The 22,339-nt window shown below is 48.3% G+C and overlaps 1 protein-coding gene across 2 annotated transcripts; it reads left to right on the top strand.

Moving 5' to 3' along the window:
• The first annotated feature begins 820 nt into the window (after nt 1–820).
• Nucleotides 821–22,230, top strand: LOC133743180 (probable inactive receptor kinase At2g26730). Of its 2 annotated transcripts, XM_062171014.1 has the most exons (3): nt 821–2,133; nt 2,335–2,985; nt 22,129–22,230. In XM_062171014.1, exons 1-2 carry the CDS (start codon nt 855–857, stop codon nt 2,946–2,948), a joined length of 1,893 nt encoding a protein of 630 aa, XP_062026998.1. In that variant the 5' UTR covers nt 821–854; the 3' UTR covers nt 2,949–2,985; nt 22,129–22,230. The 2 variants fall into 2 exon arrangements, with proteins under 2 accessions (XP_062026998.1, XP_062026997.1); XM_062171013.1 differs by lacking the exon at nt 22,129–22,230 and having other exon boundaries at nt 2,335–3,414.
• Nucleotides 22,231–22,339: the final 109 nt, after the last annotated feature.

The following is a 22,339-nucleotide window of genomic DNA, read 5'->3' as shown; positions in this document are numbered from 1 at the left end:
AATGGGGTAAATGGACAAAAACCCTATATCTAATATAGGACATCAATTTTGGACTTGAAATGAATTAACTCTTTATTTTATTTTTATTTGTTTAAGAGTTAAGAAATAAGATATTTGTCAAAATGCATCAAAATCTTGAAAGCGGAAACAACTAAACTACAGTACTACACCACCTTCCATGTTTTTTCATCTCACCTCCTTATTTATCGGTCCATTGCCCACAAAGTTAAGCCTGAAGTTAATTACAGTTGATCACCTCAAGGTTGACTTGCTGATTTACCACCTTTCCCACTAACACTCTTTGATGATGATTTGAGTTCCAAAGCAACATTTCCCTATTCCCTTGATGAAGCAAGACAACATTGTTTTGAAACTTATTAATGTCAAAAGTTAAAAGTAAAACCTACATTGCTTCAAAAGTGTAACTCGGTCTTGCTTCCCCTTAGTTGCCTAGCTAAGCTATGACCTCAAAAGTTTTGTTTCTGTTTCAGCTCTTTAATGGTATAAATTTGTCATCAACCATGTTTCAAACAAATTGCAGGCTTGGAAGCATCCAACAATGTATGTATTGTAGCCAATTGTAGCTGTAAAATCTTAAAGACAACAATGTACAAACAGGCCTCCCATAAGATTCTCAGAAACAATGTGGAACAAGAGGTTAAAGTTAAGGGTCAGTATCCTTGTTGTTGTCATCTTAGACATAGAAATCAGCTTGTTGTTGTCATCTTAGACATAGAAATCAGCTAGCTGTAATAGAACAATTCTATAAGAATATGTCTCTTTTTTCTATTCCAGCTAGGTTATCTTGGAAGATTTCCGACTTCCCTATGGTATTAAACCTTGCACTTTGACTCATGAAACTAATGGCTTCCTCTCTGTTCATCAAATGCTACCCTCTTCTTGCCATACTTCTGCTGATACACGAATCTGCTATAGCCCAAACTGGCTATAACAAAAAGGAGAAGGAGGCTCTTGATGCCTTGAAGGCTACTTTCAACAATGCTTATCTAAGTGATAACTGGACAGGCATTCCTTGCTTCTTGAGTGAGACATCAAAATGGTATGGAATTCAATGTGATCCCAATGGCCGCGTCACAGGCATTGTCTTGGAAAGTATGGGACTAGTAGGGAATGTCAAAGTCGATGCATTCAAAGACTTTACCGAGATGTCAGTGGTGAGCTTGAAGAACAACACTATATGGGGAAACATGATGGATTTTAGTTCCAACCAGAAGCTGACTCACATTGATATCTCCCGGAATATGCTGTTTGGGCCAATGTCAAGTTCAGTTTTGAGTCTTGGGAACTTGGAGTACTTTTTTGTTCAATATAATTGGTTGAGTGGTTTCATCCCGGAATTGAACCAATCCACACTGAAAGCGGTCGATCTCTCAAATAACAAGTTTAATGGACCAATCCCAACAACTCAAGCTCTTCAAACATTTGGCTACAATTCATATTCTGGTAACAATGGCTTGTGTGGATCACCTTCTCATGTTCCCTGTGACGCTGTCAACCCCCCTTCTCATTTGGATAGTGAAAGCAATAATAGGTCTTCTGGTTCTATTACGAAATATCATACTTCTTTTTCCCCGTTTAATGCAATTTTTTATGGTTTGCTTATTGTTTGTCTAGTAATTGCAATTCTTCTTTCGGCTCTTTATTACCGGAAATCTAGGAAGTTAAAGAAGTTGATAAAGGAAGTGAGAGCCACTAGTACTAAACAAATGAATGAGGAGAGCAAAGATGATGGAAAGAAGGTTGAGGGAGAGGCGGTAAGATCAGTTGGAGGACTACAGGAGAAAGGGAAGCTCATATTCATTGGGGTTGGGGATGGAGCAGCTGCAGAGTTTGAACTTGGAGATCTTTTAAAAGCTTCTGCTGAGGGATTAGGTAGAGGGATTTTTGGAAATAGTTATAAGGCTAAGATCAGTGGGAAGGAAGCCGTTGTTGTAAAGAGGATAAGGGATCTGAAACCATTGGTTAATGAGGAATTCAACAAGCAGTTGCAGCTGATTGCCAATTTGAAACACCCCAACTTGTTGCCTCTTCTTGCTTACTACCACTCCAAGGATGAAAAATTGCTCCTATATAGATATGTTCGAAATGGGAATTTGTTCAACCGATTGTTTGGTGAGTTTCTTTCGAACTTTTGATTCATATTTTTTCTAACAAACTTACTAATAGTCTTAACATGTTATGTTGTTAGAGTGTCGAACAAACTAATCTTTATTGTTACATAGTCTAACAACATAACATGCCATATATCTACTTGGAAAAAGTTACCTTTATAAACAATGTATGCCATATCAATTTTCCTAATGATTGATGCAGGAGAAAGAGGCCCAAATCGAATTCCATTCACATGGACCTCAAGACTATCAGTTGCTCGAGGTGTAGCTCAAGCTGTGGAGTATCTTCACCTCAATGCCACATCCCCTAATATCCCTCCTCATGGAAACTTAAAGTCTTCAAACATTCTTCTCAATGAGAATGACACGGTTCTTGTTTCGGATTATGGTTTTGCTTCACTAGTAGCACTTCCCATTGCAGCTCAACGAATGGTTTCGTATAAAGCACCCGAGTATAAAAGGACCAAAAGAGTTTCTAAAGAGTCTGATGTGTGGAGCTATGGCCTCCTTCTTTTAGAGCTCTTGACCGGAAAACTCTCGGTCTGCACTGCTCCACCAGGTGTCAGTGGTGTAGATCTCTGCAGTTGGGTTCACCGAGCAGTTAGAGAAGAATGGACATCTGAGATTTTTGATGAGGAACTATCTGGTGAGCACAGAACTACAAGTAGTGGAATGCTTAGACTGCTACAAATTGCAATGCAGTGCTGTGATCCATCCCCAGAGAAACGCCCCATGATGAGTGAAGTGGCAAGGGAAGTGGAGAACATAAAGATTACTAATTCAATAGTCGACTCAGATGATTCGATAGGAGATTAGCCACTGTTCCTGCAAGAATTGTCAGTGATCATAAGAGGTAGCTAGTAGTATGTACTTTAGGATTGGGAACACTGCATTCCATACCGCATTTAAACTTCTGTTTGAGGACAAGCATAAATTGACAGAAATATAGAGAGAGTAATAATTCAGAGAGAATGGAGATTCATGTGTGTTTATTCATCTCATACAAGAGGGTATTTATAGGAATACATTACAAGTGTGAAAGCTCAAAGATAATATCAAGCTTGGTATCAACTTGATTTACAGCTGCAGCTCAACATGATAGCTGTGATGATGATAATTGCCATGTTTGTTGCCCTTTGGCATAAAGCTTGTCACACAAGTCTCTATACCTATATTATACACTCAAGTACCTTATCTATACACTCAAGTGCCTATTTATACATGATATAGACATTTATACTATGACTCATATATACTACAATATGATTCATGTATACTACAACACTCCCCCTTGGATATTTCATGTTTAATAGCATTGTCTAGGCCGTGCGCTTCGAAATTGCCTCGTTAAAAACCTTGCCAAGTAATAAAACCCTGTGGGAAAAAACAACCTTGGTCGACGGACAAAAAGAGCACAACGCGCGTTTAAGTGTGGAGTATGTTTCTGGATACTCCCCCTGATTTAGACTTCCCTTGAAGATCATGGGAGTTCGGATAACCTTCTTAATCCGATGCTCTTCACATGTTTCTCGAAAGGGGTTTTTGGTAACGACTTAGTAAATATGTCCGCTACATTATCCTCTGATCGGATTTGATTTACTTCAATTTTTAGAAGTGTTTGCTGTTGCTGATTGTAAAAGAATTTCGGTGATATATGCTTGGTATTGTCGCCCTTGATGAAACCTAATTTCATTTGCTCAATACAAGCTGCATTATCTTCATAAATGCATGTGGGCTCATTTGTGGTAAACTTCAAACCACAAGTTCCTCGAATGTGTCTATTTATAGACCTTAGCCATATGCATTCACGCACAGCTTCATGTAGAGCAATAATCTCTGCATGATTTGAGGAAGTAGCAACAAGGGTCTGTTTTGTAGATCTCCAAGATATCGCCGTGCTTCCCATGGTAAAGACATAACCTGTTTGGGAGCGACCTTTATGAGGGTCAGAGAGATACCCTGCATCAGCAAATCCCATCAAAACATCATTATCATTTTGATGGATGGGAGGAGGAGAACGTCGGTCACCATGGATAGTGTCACCGGCGTCTACATTACGGAAGATGGCTTTTTGCCTCTTGGGGTCTGATCCCATGCTTCCGTCTTTTCTTTTCTCTCTGTAGGGATAAAACAAGCCCATATCAATCGTACCTTTTAAGTATCGAAAGATTGTCTTTATGCCAATCCAATGACGGCGTGTTGGCGCAGAACTATGTCAAGCTAACAAGTTCACTGCGAATGAGATATCCGGTCTTGTGCATTGAGCTAAATACAATAATGCGCCTATCGCACTTAGATAGGGTATTTCAGCCTCTAATAAATCTTCGTCCTCATCCCTTGGACGAAACGGATCTTTTGTGGGCTCAAGACTACGGCCGATCATGGGAGTACTTACAGGCTTTGCTTTATCTTCATTAAAGCGCCTTAGTAATTTTTGAGTATATGCTGACTGATGGATCATAATCCCATCACTACGGTGCTCGAGTTCTATTCCGAGGCAAAACCGTGTTTTCCCAAGATCTTTCATCTCAAACTCGGATTTCAAATATTTAGCAGTTTCCTTTAACTCATCTAGAGTTCCAATTAGGTTCATGTCATCGACATAAACTGCTACAATTGCAAATCCGGAACTTGTCCTTTTAATGAACACGCAAGGGCATATTTCATTGTTAACATATCCCTTCCCAATCAAGTAGTCACTTAGACGGTTATACCACATCCGTCCGGATTGTTTCAATCCATATAGTGAGCGTCTTAATTTTATTGAAAACGCGCTCCGTGGTTTAGAGCCACTTGATTTGGGTAATTGAAGTCCATCTGGAACCTTCATATATATCTCTGAATCTAAATCCCCATAGAGATATGCTGTAACCACATCCATAAGCTGCATGTCAAGTTTTTCGGAAACTACCAAACTGACAAGGTAGCGGAACGTTATAACGTCCATTACGGGAGAATATGTCTCCTCGTAGTCGATTCCAGGGCGTTGTGAGAAACCTTGCGCCACAAGGCGGGCTTTGTATCTAACAACCTCATTTTTCTCATTACGCTTTCTAACAAAGACCCATTTATGGCCAACAGGTTTTATATTTGGTGGTGTCATCGTTATAGACCCAAATACCTGTCTCTTTGTTAGTGAATCCAATTCATTCTGGATCGCATCTTTCCATTTAGACCAATCTGCTCTTCGTTGACATTCTTCAACGGAGCGAGGTTCGATATCATCGTATTCTATAATTCCTTTTGCAATATGATATGCAAATGCATCATCAATAGTCATAGAATTTCTATCCATCATCACATGTATACTAGTGTAATTCATGGAGATCTCTCTATTCTCTGGATTTGGTTCTGTCATTGGAGCGTCCTCCAATGATGTCTCTTGGACATAACCATAGTCCGGAATATTCTCATGAGATGGATTATTTGTATCGATGATTAATGGATTATTTTGTGCCAAACTCGCTTTCTTCCTTGGGCGAGAATCCATCGAACCTATGGGCCTCCCGCGCTTCCTGGCAGGAGCCGTGGGCCTAGCCAATGTGTCACCCATAGAGGGGATGTTGGCGCCATTCTCATGTACTCTTGAGATGACATTATGTCTTTTAGGGACATCAATCCTTGCAGGTACATTTGCAGTAGGTATGTGTGATCTCGTCACTTTAGCGATATCAGAAAACGCATCAGGCATCGATTCTGCTACGTTCTGAAGATCGAGAATTCTCCGCACTTCTATTTCAGACTGTGCGGTTCGGGGATCAAGATGAGACAAAGTGGGGACAAACCACGACAATTCCTGTCCTTTTTGTTGAACATTAGTGTTCATGTCTCCCCCTAATGACGGGAAGACTGTCTCATCAAAGTGACAATCCGCAAATCTAGCGGTAAATAGATCACCTGTCAAGGGTTCTATGTAGCGGATAATGGTTGGAGAGTCATAGCCAACATAAAGGCCTAATCGTCTTTGAGGACCCATTTTAGTGCGCTGTGGCGGCGCAATTGGCACATAGACTGCACACCCAAATATGCGTAAGTGTGAGACATTTGGTTCATACCTAGTTACCATCTGGGACGCAGAAAAGGGTTGTGTGGCAGTGGGCCTTAGACGAATAAGCACAGCTGCGTGCAATATTGCATAGCCCCAAGCAGAAATAGGGAGATTGGTGCGCATAACCAATGCCCTAGCAACCATTTGAAGTCTTTTAATGGCAGCTTCTGCGAGACCATTTTGGGTATGTACATGAGGGACAGGGTGTTCAATCTCGATCCCAATGGACATGCAATAATCATTGTTAATGTCTAAAAGTTCGGCGGTAGCTGAACCTTTGTTAACGCTGATCCGGCGGGCGGATCGATACTTGTGACGTTCTCAAAGTCTCCGCTACCTGTCAAGTAAAATGCAAAGGGCGTCAGAGGGAGACCGCGTTGGGCGGTCTTCAACTCTCCGATGCCTAAGTTAGTCAATGTATTTATGTTGACAAAGTAACAGTAGGTAAGTATTGAATGCGTAATTAATGAGGAGAGAGGAGAGAACCTTTTATAGGTGAGGAAGAGGTTGATCTTCTCTTTGTTTTCGATGTGGGACTGATATGCTTCAGTCCCCAGCTCTGGGAGCTTCTGATGCTACCTTGGCGCGGCGCGTGGCGGCGCGTTGGGGGTGATCTGGGGGTGATCCGCCGCCGAGGTTGTAGCCCGCCTGGCGGTGTGTTTGCATGTCATTCCTTTGGTTGGAATTAGTACCTTTGGCGGTCGAACGAGCGTGGCCCATTATAGCTAATTATGCTTGCAAATGTACATGTATGTACAAGTCCCCCAATTCCCCAGTCAAGGAGGGCAATCTTGGTTGGGGAGTTGTTCGGCGGTTCGAAGCGTTTTCTTCCGCTAGGCTTGCAAGAGCATAATTAGCGTCAGTGCGTTGTCAACCATGGATTTTACTGAGCAAACGCTTTATACCCTTTCGGGTGGGCCTCTGCTAGGCCCCCCAGGGAGTCCCCCACTCCCCGGCTAAGATAGACCTCCGGATGGTCCGTAAATTGTTTGTTGAGGGGGAGCTGCGCGGAGCAGAGGGTGTTGGGTAGCGAGCCCAATCTTTAGCACCCAAGTGACGGGGGTCAACGTGCCTAATCAGGGCCGTCGTAGACTGTTGACACAAGTCCCCGTGTCCCGTAGGGACCGTCTGACGGTAACGCCGCGTGGCGGTCGTTGTCAGAGTGAGGCGTGGCCTCGGGATCCGCCGCTGGCGGAAGTCCCCCCGCTGATTGGAGCAGGAAGCAGCGTCCAGTAGACGTGCCTGGCGGTATTTTATTGAGCGATACTGCGCTGAACAAAGTACGCGGTCTGCAAGATGATAAGGGGCTCCGCTAGAGGTGTGTAGCGGAAGATGCCCCACTTGCAAGATGTCAAGGGAGAAGTTCCGCTGGCGGGGTTTCGCTCAGCGGAGACTTTGTCACTTGGAAAATGACAAGGGAGAAGTTCCGCTGGCGGGGTGTCGCTCAGCGGAGACTTCGTCACTTGGAAAATGACAAGGGAGAAGTTCCGCTGGCGGAGTTTCGCTCAGCGGAGACTTCGTCACTTGGAAAATGACAAGGGAGAAGTTCCGCTGGCGGGGTGTCGCTCAGCGGAGACTTCGTCACTTGGAAAATGACAAGGGAGAAGTTCCGCTGGCGGGGTGTCGTTCAGCGGAGACTTTGTCACTTGGAAAATGACAAGGGAGAAGTTCCGCTGGCGGGGTTTCGCTCAGCGGAGACTTCGTCACTTGGAAAATGACAAGGGAGAAGTTCCGATGGCGGGGTGTCGCTCAGCGGAGACTTCGTCACTTGGAAAATGACAAGGGAGAAGTTCCGCTGGCGGGGTGTCGCTCAGCGGAGACTTTGTCACTTGGAAAATGACAAGGGAGAAGTTCCGCTGGCGGGGTGTCGCTCAGCGGAGACTTCGTCACTTGGAAAATGACAAGGGAGAAGTTCCGCTGGCGGGGTTTCGCTCAGCGGAGACTTCGGACGGTTGGGGAATCCATCGCAAGTGGTTACCTCCACCAGACGCTTCGTCTGGTGGTGGTAAACACGTGTTGAACCCGTAGAGGGTTAGCGTGCGCAGGCCTGTCCCCTAAGCGTAGCCGTCTTCTCGCCATTAATGATAGTAATGATGGATTTCGTAACCGAGGCGACGCCTCGGTTAATCCGGAGAGTAAGTGAAAAGTGGTGACACGTGTACGGCTGGTGTGTGATGTCGTATTTTAGCGGACGGCCTAGAACGCGTTGATGTTGACATAAAAGGGGGGGAACCTTAGCGAGATTTGACATTTTGTGAAAACTTCAAACCCGAGTCGTCGTCCTCAAGCTCTCTGCGATTTGCGAATAGAGTCCTGCGGGGCGAAAGCTGTGGAGTCACCGGGTCTTGGGAACGAGGTTTCTATTGGTGAGGACAAGCGCTTGCAATCACAGCAAAGGTTTCATCAGTAAGGTTGGTTCTCTGAATCCTATCCTTGTTCCACTGAATTTCTATGTACTTGTTGTTGTCAGTTTTCTGGGTTTTGTGAATTTGGGGTGTTCTGAGTGTGTAAAGTGGGCTTTGGGGGATGGGTTTTGGTGTTTTTGACAGTTGGGATTTCTGGGTTTGCTAGATGGTCGAATCTGGGTTCAGTGTTTGTTGGTTATTTGTTCCTGTTTTTGTGATTTCTGGGTAAACTGTGACTGATGTTCTTGTCGATAACTGATGTAAGAATAGGCTAGATCTGTGCTTGTGCTAACTGGTGGGTTTTAGGGTTTGGGATGGCTAACGTCATAGAGATATCGAGCAGTGAGGATTCCGGGTCTGACGTGTCGTTCAGCGCGGCGGATAGGGTATTTATTGACTCGTTGCGTCCGTCTGCCCATGCAGGAACCTCACTGCCGGAACCGCTAGAGGTTGAGCCGCTACAGACCATACCTTGGGCAATAGCCATGGGTCGTACGTCACGTCCGGAGAGCTCTAAGGCGGGTGAGGTGGCGGCGGCCAAAGCTAGGCGCGACGAGCGCTTGGCGAGCAACAGTGCCGCCAGCGGATCCGCTGGGGATGAGGAAACAGCGGGAGAGGACGCTGAGTCCGCGTGGTTACTCCGGGATGGCACCCCCGTCGACGAGGCGGGAGGGCGGATGACTCTCGCAGCTGTTAGCAAGATGAAGCGGACGTTCCGGCTGCCGGGCTCTGTGAAGCTGCGCCCGCCGACTGCGGATGATAAGGCGTCAATTCTCCCGGTGGGATTTGCGGCCGTTCACGAAGCGATACTCCGCCAAGGAGTGACATTACCGCTGGTGCCGAATCTGCAAATCCTGGTGTGCGAATTCGGCCTTGCGTTCGGTCAGGTTTGTCCCAACATGTGGCGTCTGCTGCTGGCGATGAACTCCTTGTGGCGGTTGTCCGGGTGCGAGGGGCCTACCGTGGCGGAAGTGCTTCACTTCTACGAGCTGGTGTACGTGAAGCGCCAGGGTTGCAGAGGGCAAGTGAACCTGAGCCGCCGTCAGGGAGCACCGAAGCTGATAGAAAACCTAAGGGATTCAATGTCCTATTGGCGGGGGACCTTCTGTGTCGCCACGGAGGGATGGGAGTACCAGGCTGGAGCGAACGAAGAAGGGCCGACGTTTAGGACTAAGTCGGAATTCCAACCTATCCGAGGTTGGTGACCATTTTCCGCTGGCGGTAGCCGGCGGGGTTTTTATCTTGAAGGCTTTGTATTCTTACTAATCCACTTGTGTTTGTGCAGCGGGACTGCGGTACAACCTAACGCGGGAGGAGGAGTGTCGCATTGCTCGTATCAGAGGCTGCTGGCGGAACCGTAACCTGCTGGACTTTAGACTTCTGACTGGCTGAGAGTTGCTAGTCGACCAGAAACTTACTCGCTCCGTTGGTAAGAAATTTCCGTCAGACCGATGTTTCCTTTGTAATAAGTAGCCGAGACTGATTGGCTTATGTATATTTTCCCAGAAACTCCGCCAGGAAATAAGTCGAGCCGCGACGCCTTCGAAAAAGCAATGGACCGCGCCGAGGTGGACAATTATCTGGAGACCATGTACGCCGAGGGGCTGGCGGCCCAACAGACGCTGGTGAACCCCGAGACACTGGCGCTGAGCCAGTCGGAGGTTCCGGTAGTGCTGCCAATGCCGCACCACTCCCATTTGGTGAGGATGGCCTGCCGGTAGTGCTGGCGGGGGTCCCAGTGGCTGGCGGGAATAAGGGAGGCGCTGCGGCTGGGCAGCAGAAAGATCGGATGCCCGCCAACAGGCGTGGCCCCCAAAAGGAAAAGGTGGTGCCGCCGGCGGATACTGTCATTGCAGCAAGGGAGGAACCGCCGGTGAGGGTGACGAAGACTGCCGCCGGGAACCAGAGGGCGCCGGAGAGAAAACGTCGGCAGGCTGACTCCCCTGACGAGGAAGAGGGGGAGGACGTGGAGGTGATCGGCTCGCGCCGACAGAAGAGGGCCCGAGGAGCTCCGTCGAAGACTGTTGTGGGGGAGGGAGAAGAGCCCGTCGCCAGCGAGCTAGACTCGTTTGCCGAGTACGCACCGTTCATGACAGATGGGGAGCGGGAATTTCTCTTCCACCTATGCGAACGGCTAGGGTTCGGCGGCCTAGCGGGTATCTCACGCCCGACAGCAATTGACCAATCGCCCTTCAACCTGGCGTTTGGGCAAATATCTGCGGGACTGCACGACATGTTTGTGGCGGCGTCGAAGCAGCCCATGGTCGAGGGGGAGCTGCGGGAGGAAATTCAAGGTCTCCAGAGGGAGTTGGCGGAGGAGAAGGAGAAGCTGGCAGAGGCAGAGCGGCGCCTGGCTAAGGCAGAGTGTGACCTTGCCGATGCCCGCGGTAAGCTTCGCGTGGCCATCGAGCGTGACTTGGAGAGGAATGACCGCGTCTCCAAGCTGGAGCGGGACGTTGCGTTGCTGGAGGAGCGGATTGCCGCCAAGGACAAAAAACTTATTATCGTACAGCGGGAGTCCGCCGCCAGGGTGACGGAGTTGAAGCGGTTAGAAGGTGAGGTTGCTCGTCTGAGAGCTGAAGGGAATACCGCTGCGGCAGCCGCTGTCGAGGCATTCAAGCGGTCTGCGGAGTTTAAGAAGGCGATGACCGAGTCGGCGAAGGCCCGGGCCCTGGCAAACATAGATATGCTGAAGCGGAAGGGTGCCATCGACTTCGCCAAAGCGTCGCAGCCCGATGCGCCGCCAGTCAAGAGTACCCCCACGGAGAGAGACGGCGTGGCCGCTCCAGCGGGAGGTGCCAGGTCAGGTAGCGGGGAAAGTGGTGCACATCCGGCGGAAGGGTCCCAGCAGACTCCCAACCCCACCCCATCGGAGGTGTCGCGCGCTGGTTTCCTGGCGGCGCACACCCGTGCGGATGGCACCATCGAGACTCCAAGTCCGACAGCGCGAGGGTCCGATCAGACGAGTCGAGCGGTCGTGCCGCCGCCTGTCGAAGCAGAAGATGTCGAAGGCCACCCCTGAGGCCAGTTTGGATCGCTCCCGATTTTTCAACTTTGTTTCTTTTGTAGCCGTTGAGGCATGCCATTTTGTAATGTTTTGCTGAATAATATGAAATTTTGAGTTTGTGTTTGCTCCATGTGTTTGTACCGTTAGTATTTTGAGTTACATTTTGCTTTTGTCAATCAATGACACATTAAAGGAATTAAAATTGGTCCAAGTGCACCTCGTAGCGGACGAGGTCCGCTGACGATCGCTGGCGTTGCCAGTTGCCCTCAGTGCTAGACTTGGTAACAATGGTTTGAATAATTCCTCGTTTCATTGATAGCTGATTGATCAGCGTACAAAAGTGGGGTAGTACCCGTCGGGTAGCTTCCCTTAGCTAAATATTAAGCAAAAATTTAGCTAAGTCAAGATGCTCCTGGGTAGCGGTCTGACTATTTGTAATAATACCGAAGGTGTTCAGTATTCCAAGGGTGGGCCGATTTGACGCCATCCTTGTCCATTAAGTAGAAGGTGCCTGGGCTCACGACTTCCACAATGTTGTATGGGCCTTCCCAAGTTGGGCGGAGCTTTGTTGGTGGTGGAATGACTTCTTTCATTACCCAGTCCCCCAGTTGGAGGTTCCGGGCTTTGACTCTGGCGTTATAGAAACGCGATACCAGCCTTTTGTTTTGCAAGTTGCGCAAATGGGCCTTGAGTCTTTTTTCTTCTAGGAGGTCCCTGTCCAGGTTGATGCCGTCGCCGTTGGTGTCTGGGCAGTAGCCCTCGACCCTAGCGGTAGGCTGAGTTACTTCAATAGGTAGGACCGCCTCTGTGCCGAACATCATGCAGAAAGAAGTTTCGCCGGTGGCGGTAGTTGGAGTCGTCCGGATGGCCCATAGGACTTCTGGAAGCTTCTCCGCCCATAAACCCTTGGCGCTGTCGAGCTTCTTTTTTAGCAGCGTCTTGATTATCTTGTTTGCTGCTTCGACCTGGCCGTTGGTTTGGGGATGGGCGACAGATGCAAAACTTAACTTGGTGCCCAAGTTGGCGGTGAACGATATGAGTTCCTTGTTGTTGAACTGTGTACCGTTGTCTGTAATGATTGTGTGTGGGACACCATAGCGGCAGTAGATGTTCTTCCAGAGGAAGCGAATGACCTTGGCGGTAGTGATTGCCGTTAGTGGCTCCGCCTCTATCCATTTGCTGTTGTAGTCGATGGCTACAATGATGTACTTGAATTGGCCCTTGGCGGTTTGGAATTTTCCCATCAAATCGAGGCCCCACGTGGAGTGAACCCAAGGGCCGATGATGACTGACAGAGGTTCCGCCGGTGCATGTGGGAGATCCGCGAACTGTTGGCATTTGTGGCAAGACCTCGAAATTTTCCGGGCGTCATCACCCAGTGTGGGCCAGAAGTAGCCCTGTCGCAATGTGCGGTTGGCCAATGATCTGGCACCTGAGTGGTTTCCACATTCTCCGCCGTGGATTTCCGCCAAGACGATCTTTCCCTCCTCTGGGGTTAGGCAGCGGAGGTTGGGGTAGGTGAACCCCTGACGGTACAGCTTCCCATTCTGAATGTTGTAGCGGGTTGCTCTCCGCTTGAGCTGTCTTGCCTGGATCTTATCCTCTGGCAATGTGCCGCTGCGCTTATATGCAATGATCTCGTCCATCCAGCTGGAGTTGACTTCAATGTTGAAGATCTCCGCCAGGGTCTTTGTGATGCTTGGCTTGTCAAGGTATTCTACCCTTGTGTCCGCTGGACTCTGATGTGGCTGGGCGGTTGCCAGTCTCGCCAGTGAATCAGCCTTGGCGTTCTTTTCCCTGGGGATTTGTGTGATGTTGTGAAATTTGAACTTTTTTAGCAACGTTTTGACGTATCCCAAATATGCCGCTAACTGCTGGTCCTTGGCTTGGAAGCTGTCGTTGACCTGGTTAACGACTAGTTGGGAGTCGCTGAATATGTTGACGCTGTCAGCCCCCGAGTCAATGGCGAGGAGTAGACCGGCGATGAGTGCCTCGTACTCCGCCATGTTGTTTGAAGCTTTGAAGTTGAATTTTAACGCATATTCCGCGTTCAGTCCCCCGGGTCCTGTTAAGATGATTCCGGCGCCGCTGGCCTTGGCGCTGGCGGAGCCGTCCACATGCAAGTTCCAATCTGACTGTGGGGGGGCTACCTCCTCAACGGTCACCATTTCTGTTCCGGGCCTTGTCTCAACACCGGGCTCCGGCTGTCGCTCGGTTAGCTCAGCGATGAAGTCCGCCACTGCCTGGTCTTTCATGGCGGTTCTTGGCCTGTAATCTATGTCGAACTCGCTGAGCTCAATGGCCCACTTGCTGAGGCGCCCCGAGTGCTCAGGGTTCTGCATCACTTGCCGCAGCGGCTGATTGGTTAACACATGGATCGTGTGAGCCTGGAAGTATTGCCGGAGGCGTCTGGCAGCAACGATAAGTGCGAGGGCCAGTTGCTCCAAGGGAGGATATCTTGTTTCTGCTCCGTTCATGCCTCTGCCTGCGTAAAACACTGGAAGCTCATCTTGGCCTTCCCGCCGGACAATGGCGCAACTTACCGCCGATGCCGACACCGCCAGGTAGATGAATAGTGTTTCTCCTTGCACAGGAACAGAAAGGAGAGGGACTGCCGCCAGGTATTCCTTTAAGCCCTGGAACGCCGCCTGGCACTCTAGGTTCCAGTTGATGACCTTCTTGTGCGTTGTTTTGAGGAGTTTGAAGAATGGGACGCACTTATCAGTGAGTCGAGAGATGAACCGAGAAAAGGCGGTTAACTTGCCCTAGAGGCACTGGACGTGTACCTTATATTCAGGATCTGCCAGGTCAAGGATGGCCTGGACCTTGTCTGGGTTAGCCTCGATGCCTCGCTCGCTGACGATGTAGCCCAGGAATTTGCTTGCGGTGACCGCAAAGAAACACTTCTCTGGGTTGAGGCGCATGTCGTAGGCTAAGAGAATGGTTACTATGACCTTGAGGTTTGCCACATGTCCGCTGGCCCTTACGCTCTTGACTAGCATGTCGTCCACGTAGACCTCGATGATTTTTCCCAGATGCTCAGCGAACATGGCGTTCATCAACCGCTGGTAAGTTGCACCGGCGTTCTTCAGACCGAAAGGCATGACATTGTAGCAGTAGAGGCCTTTGTCGGTGGTGAAGGTGGTGCATTCCTGGTCGCTGGGGTGCATCTTGATCTGATTGTATCCGGAGAAAGCGTCCATCATGCTGAGGAGCTCATGTCCGGCAGTTGCATCGACTAGCTGATCGATACGAGGTAGCGGGAAACTATCCTTTGGGCATGCCTTGTTGAGATTTTTGAAGTCGACACACATCCGCCACTTGCCGCTGGCCTTTTTGACCATTACCAGGTTTGAGATCCACTGGGGATAGATGACTTGGCGGATGAACCCAATGTCCTGGAGTTTGGCAACCTCCTCTCTGATTGCCCGGTATTTTTCCTCATCAAAGGCCCTTCGCTTCTGCTTGATGGGATAAAAGGAGGGTTTGATGGTCAGTTTATGAGTGATGATTTCAGGAGAGATACCTGGCATGTCCGCGTATGACCATGCAAAGACGGCGGCATTATCGCGTAGGAACTGAGTGAGTTCTGCCTCCACCTCTGGGTTTAGATGGGCGCCTATGCGGACTGTCCGCTCAGGGTGTTCGTCCGAGAGGCAGACGACCTTTAGCGACGTGTCAGGGTCGACCGGCTCCTTCCGTACATACTTCTCCTCCTCATCCCTAGGATCCTCAAAGATGTTTGGTGGCGGTGCCTCACTACCCACTGTCAGAATTTCATGGCGGCGCGTCGACCGCGCTATAGTCGTTGAGTAACATTCTCATGCCAGTTGTTGGCTTCCCCTGACACAGCCCGTGCCGTTAGGTGTGGGGAACTTCATGAGAAGCATGTACCCGGCAATGATGCACTTGAGCTTGTTAAGCGCTGGTCGACCAATGATGGCGTTGTACGAACTGAAGCAGTCGACAATAATGAATTCTGTATGTACCTCCGCCATGCAGGGGCTAGTGCCAATAACCAGCCGCATGTAATCTGACCCCAGCGGTTGTGTGACGTCACCGGAGAAGCTGAGCAGTGGCTCGTGATCCTGGAGTAGTTTTTTGTTCCGCTTGAGATGGTCGTAGCAACCATTGAAGATGACGTTGACAGCGGACCCGCTATCTACCAAAATTCTCCCCAGCGAGAATTTGCCCAGAATGGCATCGACCAAGAATGGGTCGTCATGGGGTAAGTGCACTCCGCGCTCTTCCTCCTCCGAAAAGGTAATAGGTTCCCAACCTGATTTTGGGAGCTTGGCGGATCTTTCGTAGCGGATGTTGCAAACTTCCTTTGGGTGATTAGCGCGTGCATAGCGCTTCCTTGCCCTGTGAGACATGCTGGTGATTGGAGCACCGCCATCGATGGTGTTGATGCGGCCCAAGGTCTCAACGTTGGCAATTACCGGTGGTGGTTGACGCACCTTGAACTGCTCCAACTTGCCGTCACGGTACAAGGTCTCGATGGCCGTTTTGAGAGCATTGCAGCTATTGGTATTGTGGCCGCTGTCCTCGTGGTATTTGCACCACTTGCCGGTGTTCCTGGGTTTGCCTGTTTTTGGGTATTTTGGAGGGGGTGGTGGTGGGATCTGATCCTTGCACTGATTGTAGATGTCTTCATATGAGGCAGTCAGGACCGTGAAAACTGCATGCCGCTGCGAGGACTCCGCCTGCTTGTTGCGGTTATCCCCATGGGTTGGGCGGTTGCCCTTATGGTAATGCTGGTCCTTCTGCCGCTTGCTCTGGTGGTGGCCCTGTTGCCACTCCCTTTTCTTGTCAGTTGATGGTGCTGAGGGGGTCTTGCTAGCGGTTTCCTGATGACTGGCAGATGGCTGTGTTGATTTTGGTGTTAGTGGTGGCGGTGGGGTTTCTCCGTATGTGATGAATTCCGCCTGGGCGTGAATGACCGCCTCACTCATGACGTGGTCATACGTCGCATTGGGATGATTGTAGTTGAGGTGATAGAGGAACGGTCCCTTGAGCAGCCCCTTCCTGAAGGCCGCTGACGCCATCGTTTTGTCTAGGTCACGGCACTGAGATGCTGCCGCCCGCCACCTTGTGACAAAGGCCTTCAGTGATTCGTCCTCCCCCTGCTTGACGCTGAACAGTTGACTTGTGTTGTGGTGTCCAGCGGACAATAGGATGAACCGGGAGAGGAAGGCATGTGATAGTGCATGGAATGAGTTGACAGACCCCGGCGGACACTCAAAGAACCAGTTCATTGCCTCACCGTCCAACGTCTCACTGAACAAGTGACACAAGGTGGCGTCATCGAATCCTTTGTTGTTGGTGACTTTCTTGAAGGTGTCCATGTGGACAAAGGGATCGGACAATCCGCCGTAATGCGCCATCTTTGGGGTTTTTGCAGACGCTGGTCTGATAGCTTGCAGAATCTCAGCGGTGAATGGCCCAGGTCTGGAAGCGAAGAGTGAATTCTGGGTTGGCGCTGGGGCGCCCGACTCCGCCCGGATCAGCCTTTGCTCCAGTTGGTGCATCCTTTCCAATATCTGGGCGGTTGCATCGCTGGCGGTGTCAGCCCGGGTATTCCGCTGGACCTGCCTGCGCCTTGGCGCAGGCGGATGGCCCTCAGTCCTTGCCCTAGCCTCCGAACGGTTGGTATGCGGCACTGATTCCGCTTCCTGCTCAATCATTAGTTGGGGGATGGGCGGTGGTCCCATTCCCGACAACTCAGGTGGGTTCAGCGGTACCTGCATCTGTATGACTGGCCCTGGTGCCAATGTGCCAGTGCCGGGTCGACTACGTCTGGTGCTGCGTGACTGCTCGCTCAGTGCTGGGCGGGCGGTAGGCTCCAGGGTCCTCTTTAGCTCTTCAAAACGTGCCAAGAGCGTAGCCACCTGTCCCTGGGCCTCAGCCTTCTCCTTACGCTCCTCCTCACGCTCTCTGTTTGCCCTATGAAGATCCGCCAGTGCTATCTCGTACATAGCGACGAGATCCTGGCCCGGCGGGCGGCTGCTGCTTGGGTTTGCCTCGCCGCCGGGGTTGGCCGGTGTTGTAAATAGTGCGCGGTTAACGCCTATCGTTGGATCGGAGGGTTGGGGGATGGTGGACTGGTCCGCCCGCTCCTCAGCGTTCCCTCCGCTACCGTTAGTCATGGTGGATGTAGTGGGATGACCTTCTGTTCAAGGATTCCCACAGACGGCGCCAATGTTAATGTCTAAAAGTTCGGCGGTAGCTGAACCTTTGTTAACGCTGATCCGGCGGGCGGATCGATACTTGTGACGTTCTCAAAGTCTCCGCTACCTGTCAAGTAAAATACAAAGGGCGTCAGAGGGAGACCGCGTTGGGCGGTCTTCAACTCTCCGATGCCTAAGTTAGTCAATGTATTTATGTTGACAAAGTAACAGTAGGTAAGTATTGAATGCGTAATTAATGAGGAGAGAGAAGAGAACCTTTTATAGGTGAGGAAGAGGTTGATCTTCTCTTTGTTTTCGATGTGGGACTGATGTGCTTCAGTCCCCAGCTCTGGGAGCTTCTGATGCTACATTGGCGCGGCGCGTGGCGGCGCGTTGGCGGTGATCTGGGGGTGATCCGCCGCCGAGGTTGTAGCCCGCCTGGCGGTGTGTTTGCATGTCATTCCCTTGGTTGGAATTAGTACCTTTGGCGGCCGAACGAGCGTGGCCCATTATAGCTAATTATGCTTGCAAATGTACATGTATGTACAATCATCAAAAGTCTTTGATGTAAACTCCCCAGCATTGTCAAGACGAATTGACTTAATAGGGTGATCAGGGTGGTGAGCCCTTAACTTAATGATTTGTGCTAGGAGTTTAGCAAATGCAGCATTTCTTGTGGATAAGAGCATGACATGTGACCAACGTGTCGATACATCAACCAACACCATAAAATATCTAAATGGTCCGCAAGTTGGATGGATAGGTCCACAAATATCACCTTGTATTCTTTGCAAGAATGGTATATTTTCTTTAGTGTCCTTTGCATAGGATGGTCTCAATCCTACTTTTGCTAAAGAGCAAGCTTTGCAAAACGAATGATATGCTTGAGAAGTAATTCTTTGAACCTCTCTTGGGTTCGTACTTCTTTTCGTTTTGAAGAATGGATGTCCGTGTGAAGTTTTTAATATACGGATCATCATATCACGACCTGGATGTCCCAAACGGTCGTGCCAAAGCCTGTATGTGTCAGAATCCCATAAATTTTCATTCATGACATGGTTGGATTCAATGACTCTAATAGTGGTTGCGTACAATCCACTAGAGCGACACATAAGTTTCTCTAATACTCGTGTATTTCCGTAGTTATTAGAGGTGATGCAAAGGAACTCTTGTCCATTCTCACTATGTGTTTCCACATGAAAATCATTGGCTCTTATATCTTTAAAACTCAATAGGGTTCTTCTAGCCCTTGGAGCATATAGAGCTTCGGTGATATTAATATTTGTGCCATTTGGCAACAAAAATTGAGCTGGTCCTCGACCATGAATCAATTGTGATGGTCCTGCCATCGTAGTTACTGAAGTTTGACTAGGCGTCATCCATAAGAATAATTGCCTATGTCGTAATATAGTATGTGTGGTGCCACTATCAAGAAGGCATTCCAATTCTCCCGAAAACATACTGAAAAAATAAAGTTCGGAATATTAACACATGTCCATGACATTGAATGATAATGCGATACTTTATTAATAAGGAAAAAGCCAATGATTACATCAAAGTTTCCAAAGTCTATTCCAAAATAAAATCAAACTTATACAAATTGTAATTGCTCAATCCGTTTGGTAATTCCAATGAAATATGACCAGGGAAGTAGAGAGATGTTGGTGGAGCGAGGCTCGCTTAAATACCCCGATCTCAATTACTTTCCTAGACATCATACTTCATTAGGTACGCCACATGAGAAAGAGTTAATACAATTGTCATTTATTGACTAAGGCACATTTGCCGTTTTATTGGAAAATAGAAAAGACTATTCTAATCAAAGTCTGCGGCATCCTCGTGCTCTTCATTTACAGCTTTGAAGTCTTCTATGGTGAGATTGACATCTTCACCATTTTCTTCTTCAGCAAGGTTGGCTTCTTTCTCCCTTGTTTCCTTGTACTCCTTGTAGCGTGCAGCTAGTTGAGTACTTGCCTGGCATTGCTTAAACCAATGCTCGATTGAACCACACCGATGACACATGTCATTGTGGTTGCCTCCCTTGATTTGAGGTGCAGGTGGTGCACGTTGTGGATATTCCCTAGGCGGGTTGTTACTGCTACTACCACGGCGTATGGTGCGACCTCCACGGCCCACAGTGTTACGGCCTATGGTGTTGTTATATCCACCTCTCCCACGTGTGTAGTTACCACCACGTGTGCCCGCACTATAGTTGCGGCTGCCTTCTTTGTTGGGGCGGTTATATGGACCCGTTCGTCCTTCATGTCCCCTGTTATTAGGGTACACATGTCCCCTATTAGTAGGGTACCGCTCCTTGCGCCCTCTCTTGGGTGCATTATAATTTGCCTCACGAACGCTTTTGGTTCCAACGGGCCTTGAATTATAATTCTTTACAAGGATGTTGTCGTGCTTCTCAGCTACCGACAAAATATTGATGAGCTCATTTAACTTTGTAAATCATCCAGCATTAAATTCAGTGCGATGCTGCTTTGATAGTATAATTGCTGAGACGGGGAAGGTGGAGAGAGTTTTCTCAATTAGCTCTTCTTCTGTGAGAGGTTTTCCACAGAACTTCAGCATGGCCTTTAGGCGAAGAGCTTCTGAATTGTATTCAGAAACAGACTTGAAGTCTGAGAAGCGTATATTGTTCCACTGAACCTTCAAGTCAGGGAGGAGGGAATCTTGGATATTACCAAAGCGCTCTTCTAGCGCTGCCCATAGGTCCCTTGCATCTTTGATGGACATATACTCTAATCTGAGTGCTTTGTCCATATGGCGTCGCATCAAGATAATTGCTTGTGCATGCTTTATGGATGTTCGTTGGAACACAAGGCCCGCAATTGGTGCCTGTATGATGGGCAATATCCCTTTCGATGTGAGATGGTTCTCAACGTCGGTTCTCCAACTATGGTATTCCAAACCTGTTGAGTCAAGGATTTGAAAATCGAGTCTAGGTTCATTCGACATCCTGAAGATAAGAAGATAAGATATATTAGTTTCGGAGTTTAAACTTCCACGAAAACTAAAGTAATCAGATTTCCGAGCTATGCTACCAAGAAATCAATTTCCAAGAATATTTGGATTAGACCTAAACAATGATGTTTAATAGGGTCATAAATCGATGCTCGCGGACGCTCTTAGTCCGAATATTATGAACACTCTTAGTTCATTGGTCACGAACGCTCTTAGTTCGTTTAGCGTGAATTTCTATAATTCCGCTTTTTGATTGTAAGTTCCCGATAAAAAGAAACAGGAGAAAAATGAATAAAAACTCAAAACGAGAACTTTTAATAAGCAATACCTCGAAATAGTGTTGTCCGAAATGACCGAAAATTTGCAGGAAAAGTGTCCCGAAAGTCGCCGGAAAAGTGCCCGGAAAGTTGTCGGAAAAGTGTCCCGAAAGTTGCCTGAAAAGTGTTCCGAAAGTTGCCGGAAAAGTGTTCCGAAAGTTGCCGGAAAAGTGTTCCGAAAGTTGCCGGAAAAGTCGCCGGAAAGTTGTCGGAATCTGTCGGCAGATGCTAGGCAGCAGGGCTCGGCAGATGCGCTCGGCAGGTCTCGGCAGCTTTCGGCAGGTGCTGTCGACAGCTTTCGGCAGGACTCGACAGATGCGCTCGGCAGCTTCTCGGCAGGTCTCGGCAGGACTCGGCAGGGCTCGCTCGGCAGGTCTCGGCAGGACTCGGCAGGGCTCGCTCGGCAGCTTCTCGGCAGATCTCGGCAGGACTCGGCAGGGCTCGGCAGGGCTTCGACAGCGGTTCGGCAGCGGTTCAATTTTTTCGGTGGCCGGTTCAGGCTGTTTCCGGCCGGTTCTGTCGTTTCTGAAACCGGTTCTGGGCTTCTTGGATCAAGGGTTTTGATATGTGCTAGGGTTTGGAGGTTTTTTGTAGGTTTGGCAAAATGGCTTTAATCGGATTATGAACTTCCTCTATTTTGACAATTTCGATTCTAATTCTAGAGCAATTTCGTGCTGATAACGTGTTTAAGGACAAGCATAAATTGACAGAAATATAGAGAGAGTAATAATTCAGAGAGAATGGAGATTCATGTGTGTTTATTCATCTCATACAAGAGGGTATTTATAGGAATACATTACAAGTGTGAAAGCTCAAAGATAATATCAAGCTTGGTATCAACTTGATTTACAGCTGCAGCTCAACATGATAGCTGTGATGATGATAATTGCCATGTTTGTTGCCCTTTGGCATAAAGCTTGTCACACAAGTCTCTATACCTATATTATACACTCAAGTACCTTATCTATACACTCAAGTGCCTATTTATACATGATATAGACATTTATACTATGACTCATATATACTACAATATGATTCATGTATACTACAACAACTTCTATTATTTTTCATCACAGGTAAATAAGTTATCAACTAATGGTGCTATAGTTGATGCAAAATGTGTCATAAGCATTACTGAAAGATGGCTGCAGCAGACGTTCAGTTATTTTTGTATGTAAATAAGTACCATGCTTTTCATACATAGTTTCATATTCTCTTAAAGTTTTGTGTTTGAGTCCTGAATAGTGAATGCAACTTGTTTGGCTTTGAAACATTGAGCTAGTTGAG

Source organism: Rosa rugosa, chromosome 4 (assembly GCF_958449725.1).
Source record: "Rosa rugosa chromosome 4, drRosRugo1.1, whole genome shotgun sequence".
Classification (NCBI taxonomy): domain Eukaryota; kingdom Viridiplantae; phylum Streptophyta; class Magnoliopsida; order Rosales; family Rosaceae; genus Rosa; species Rosa rugosa.
This window is presented reverse-complemented; position numbering and strand designations above follow the sequence as displayed.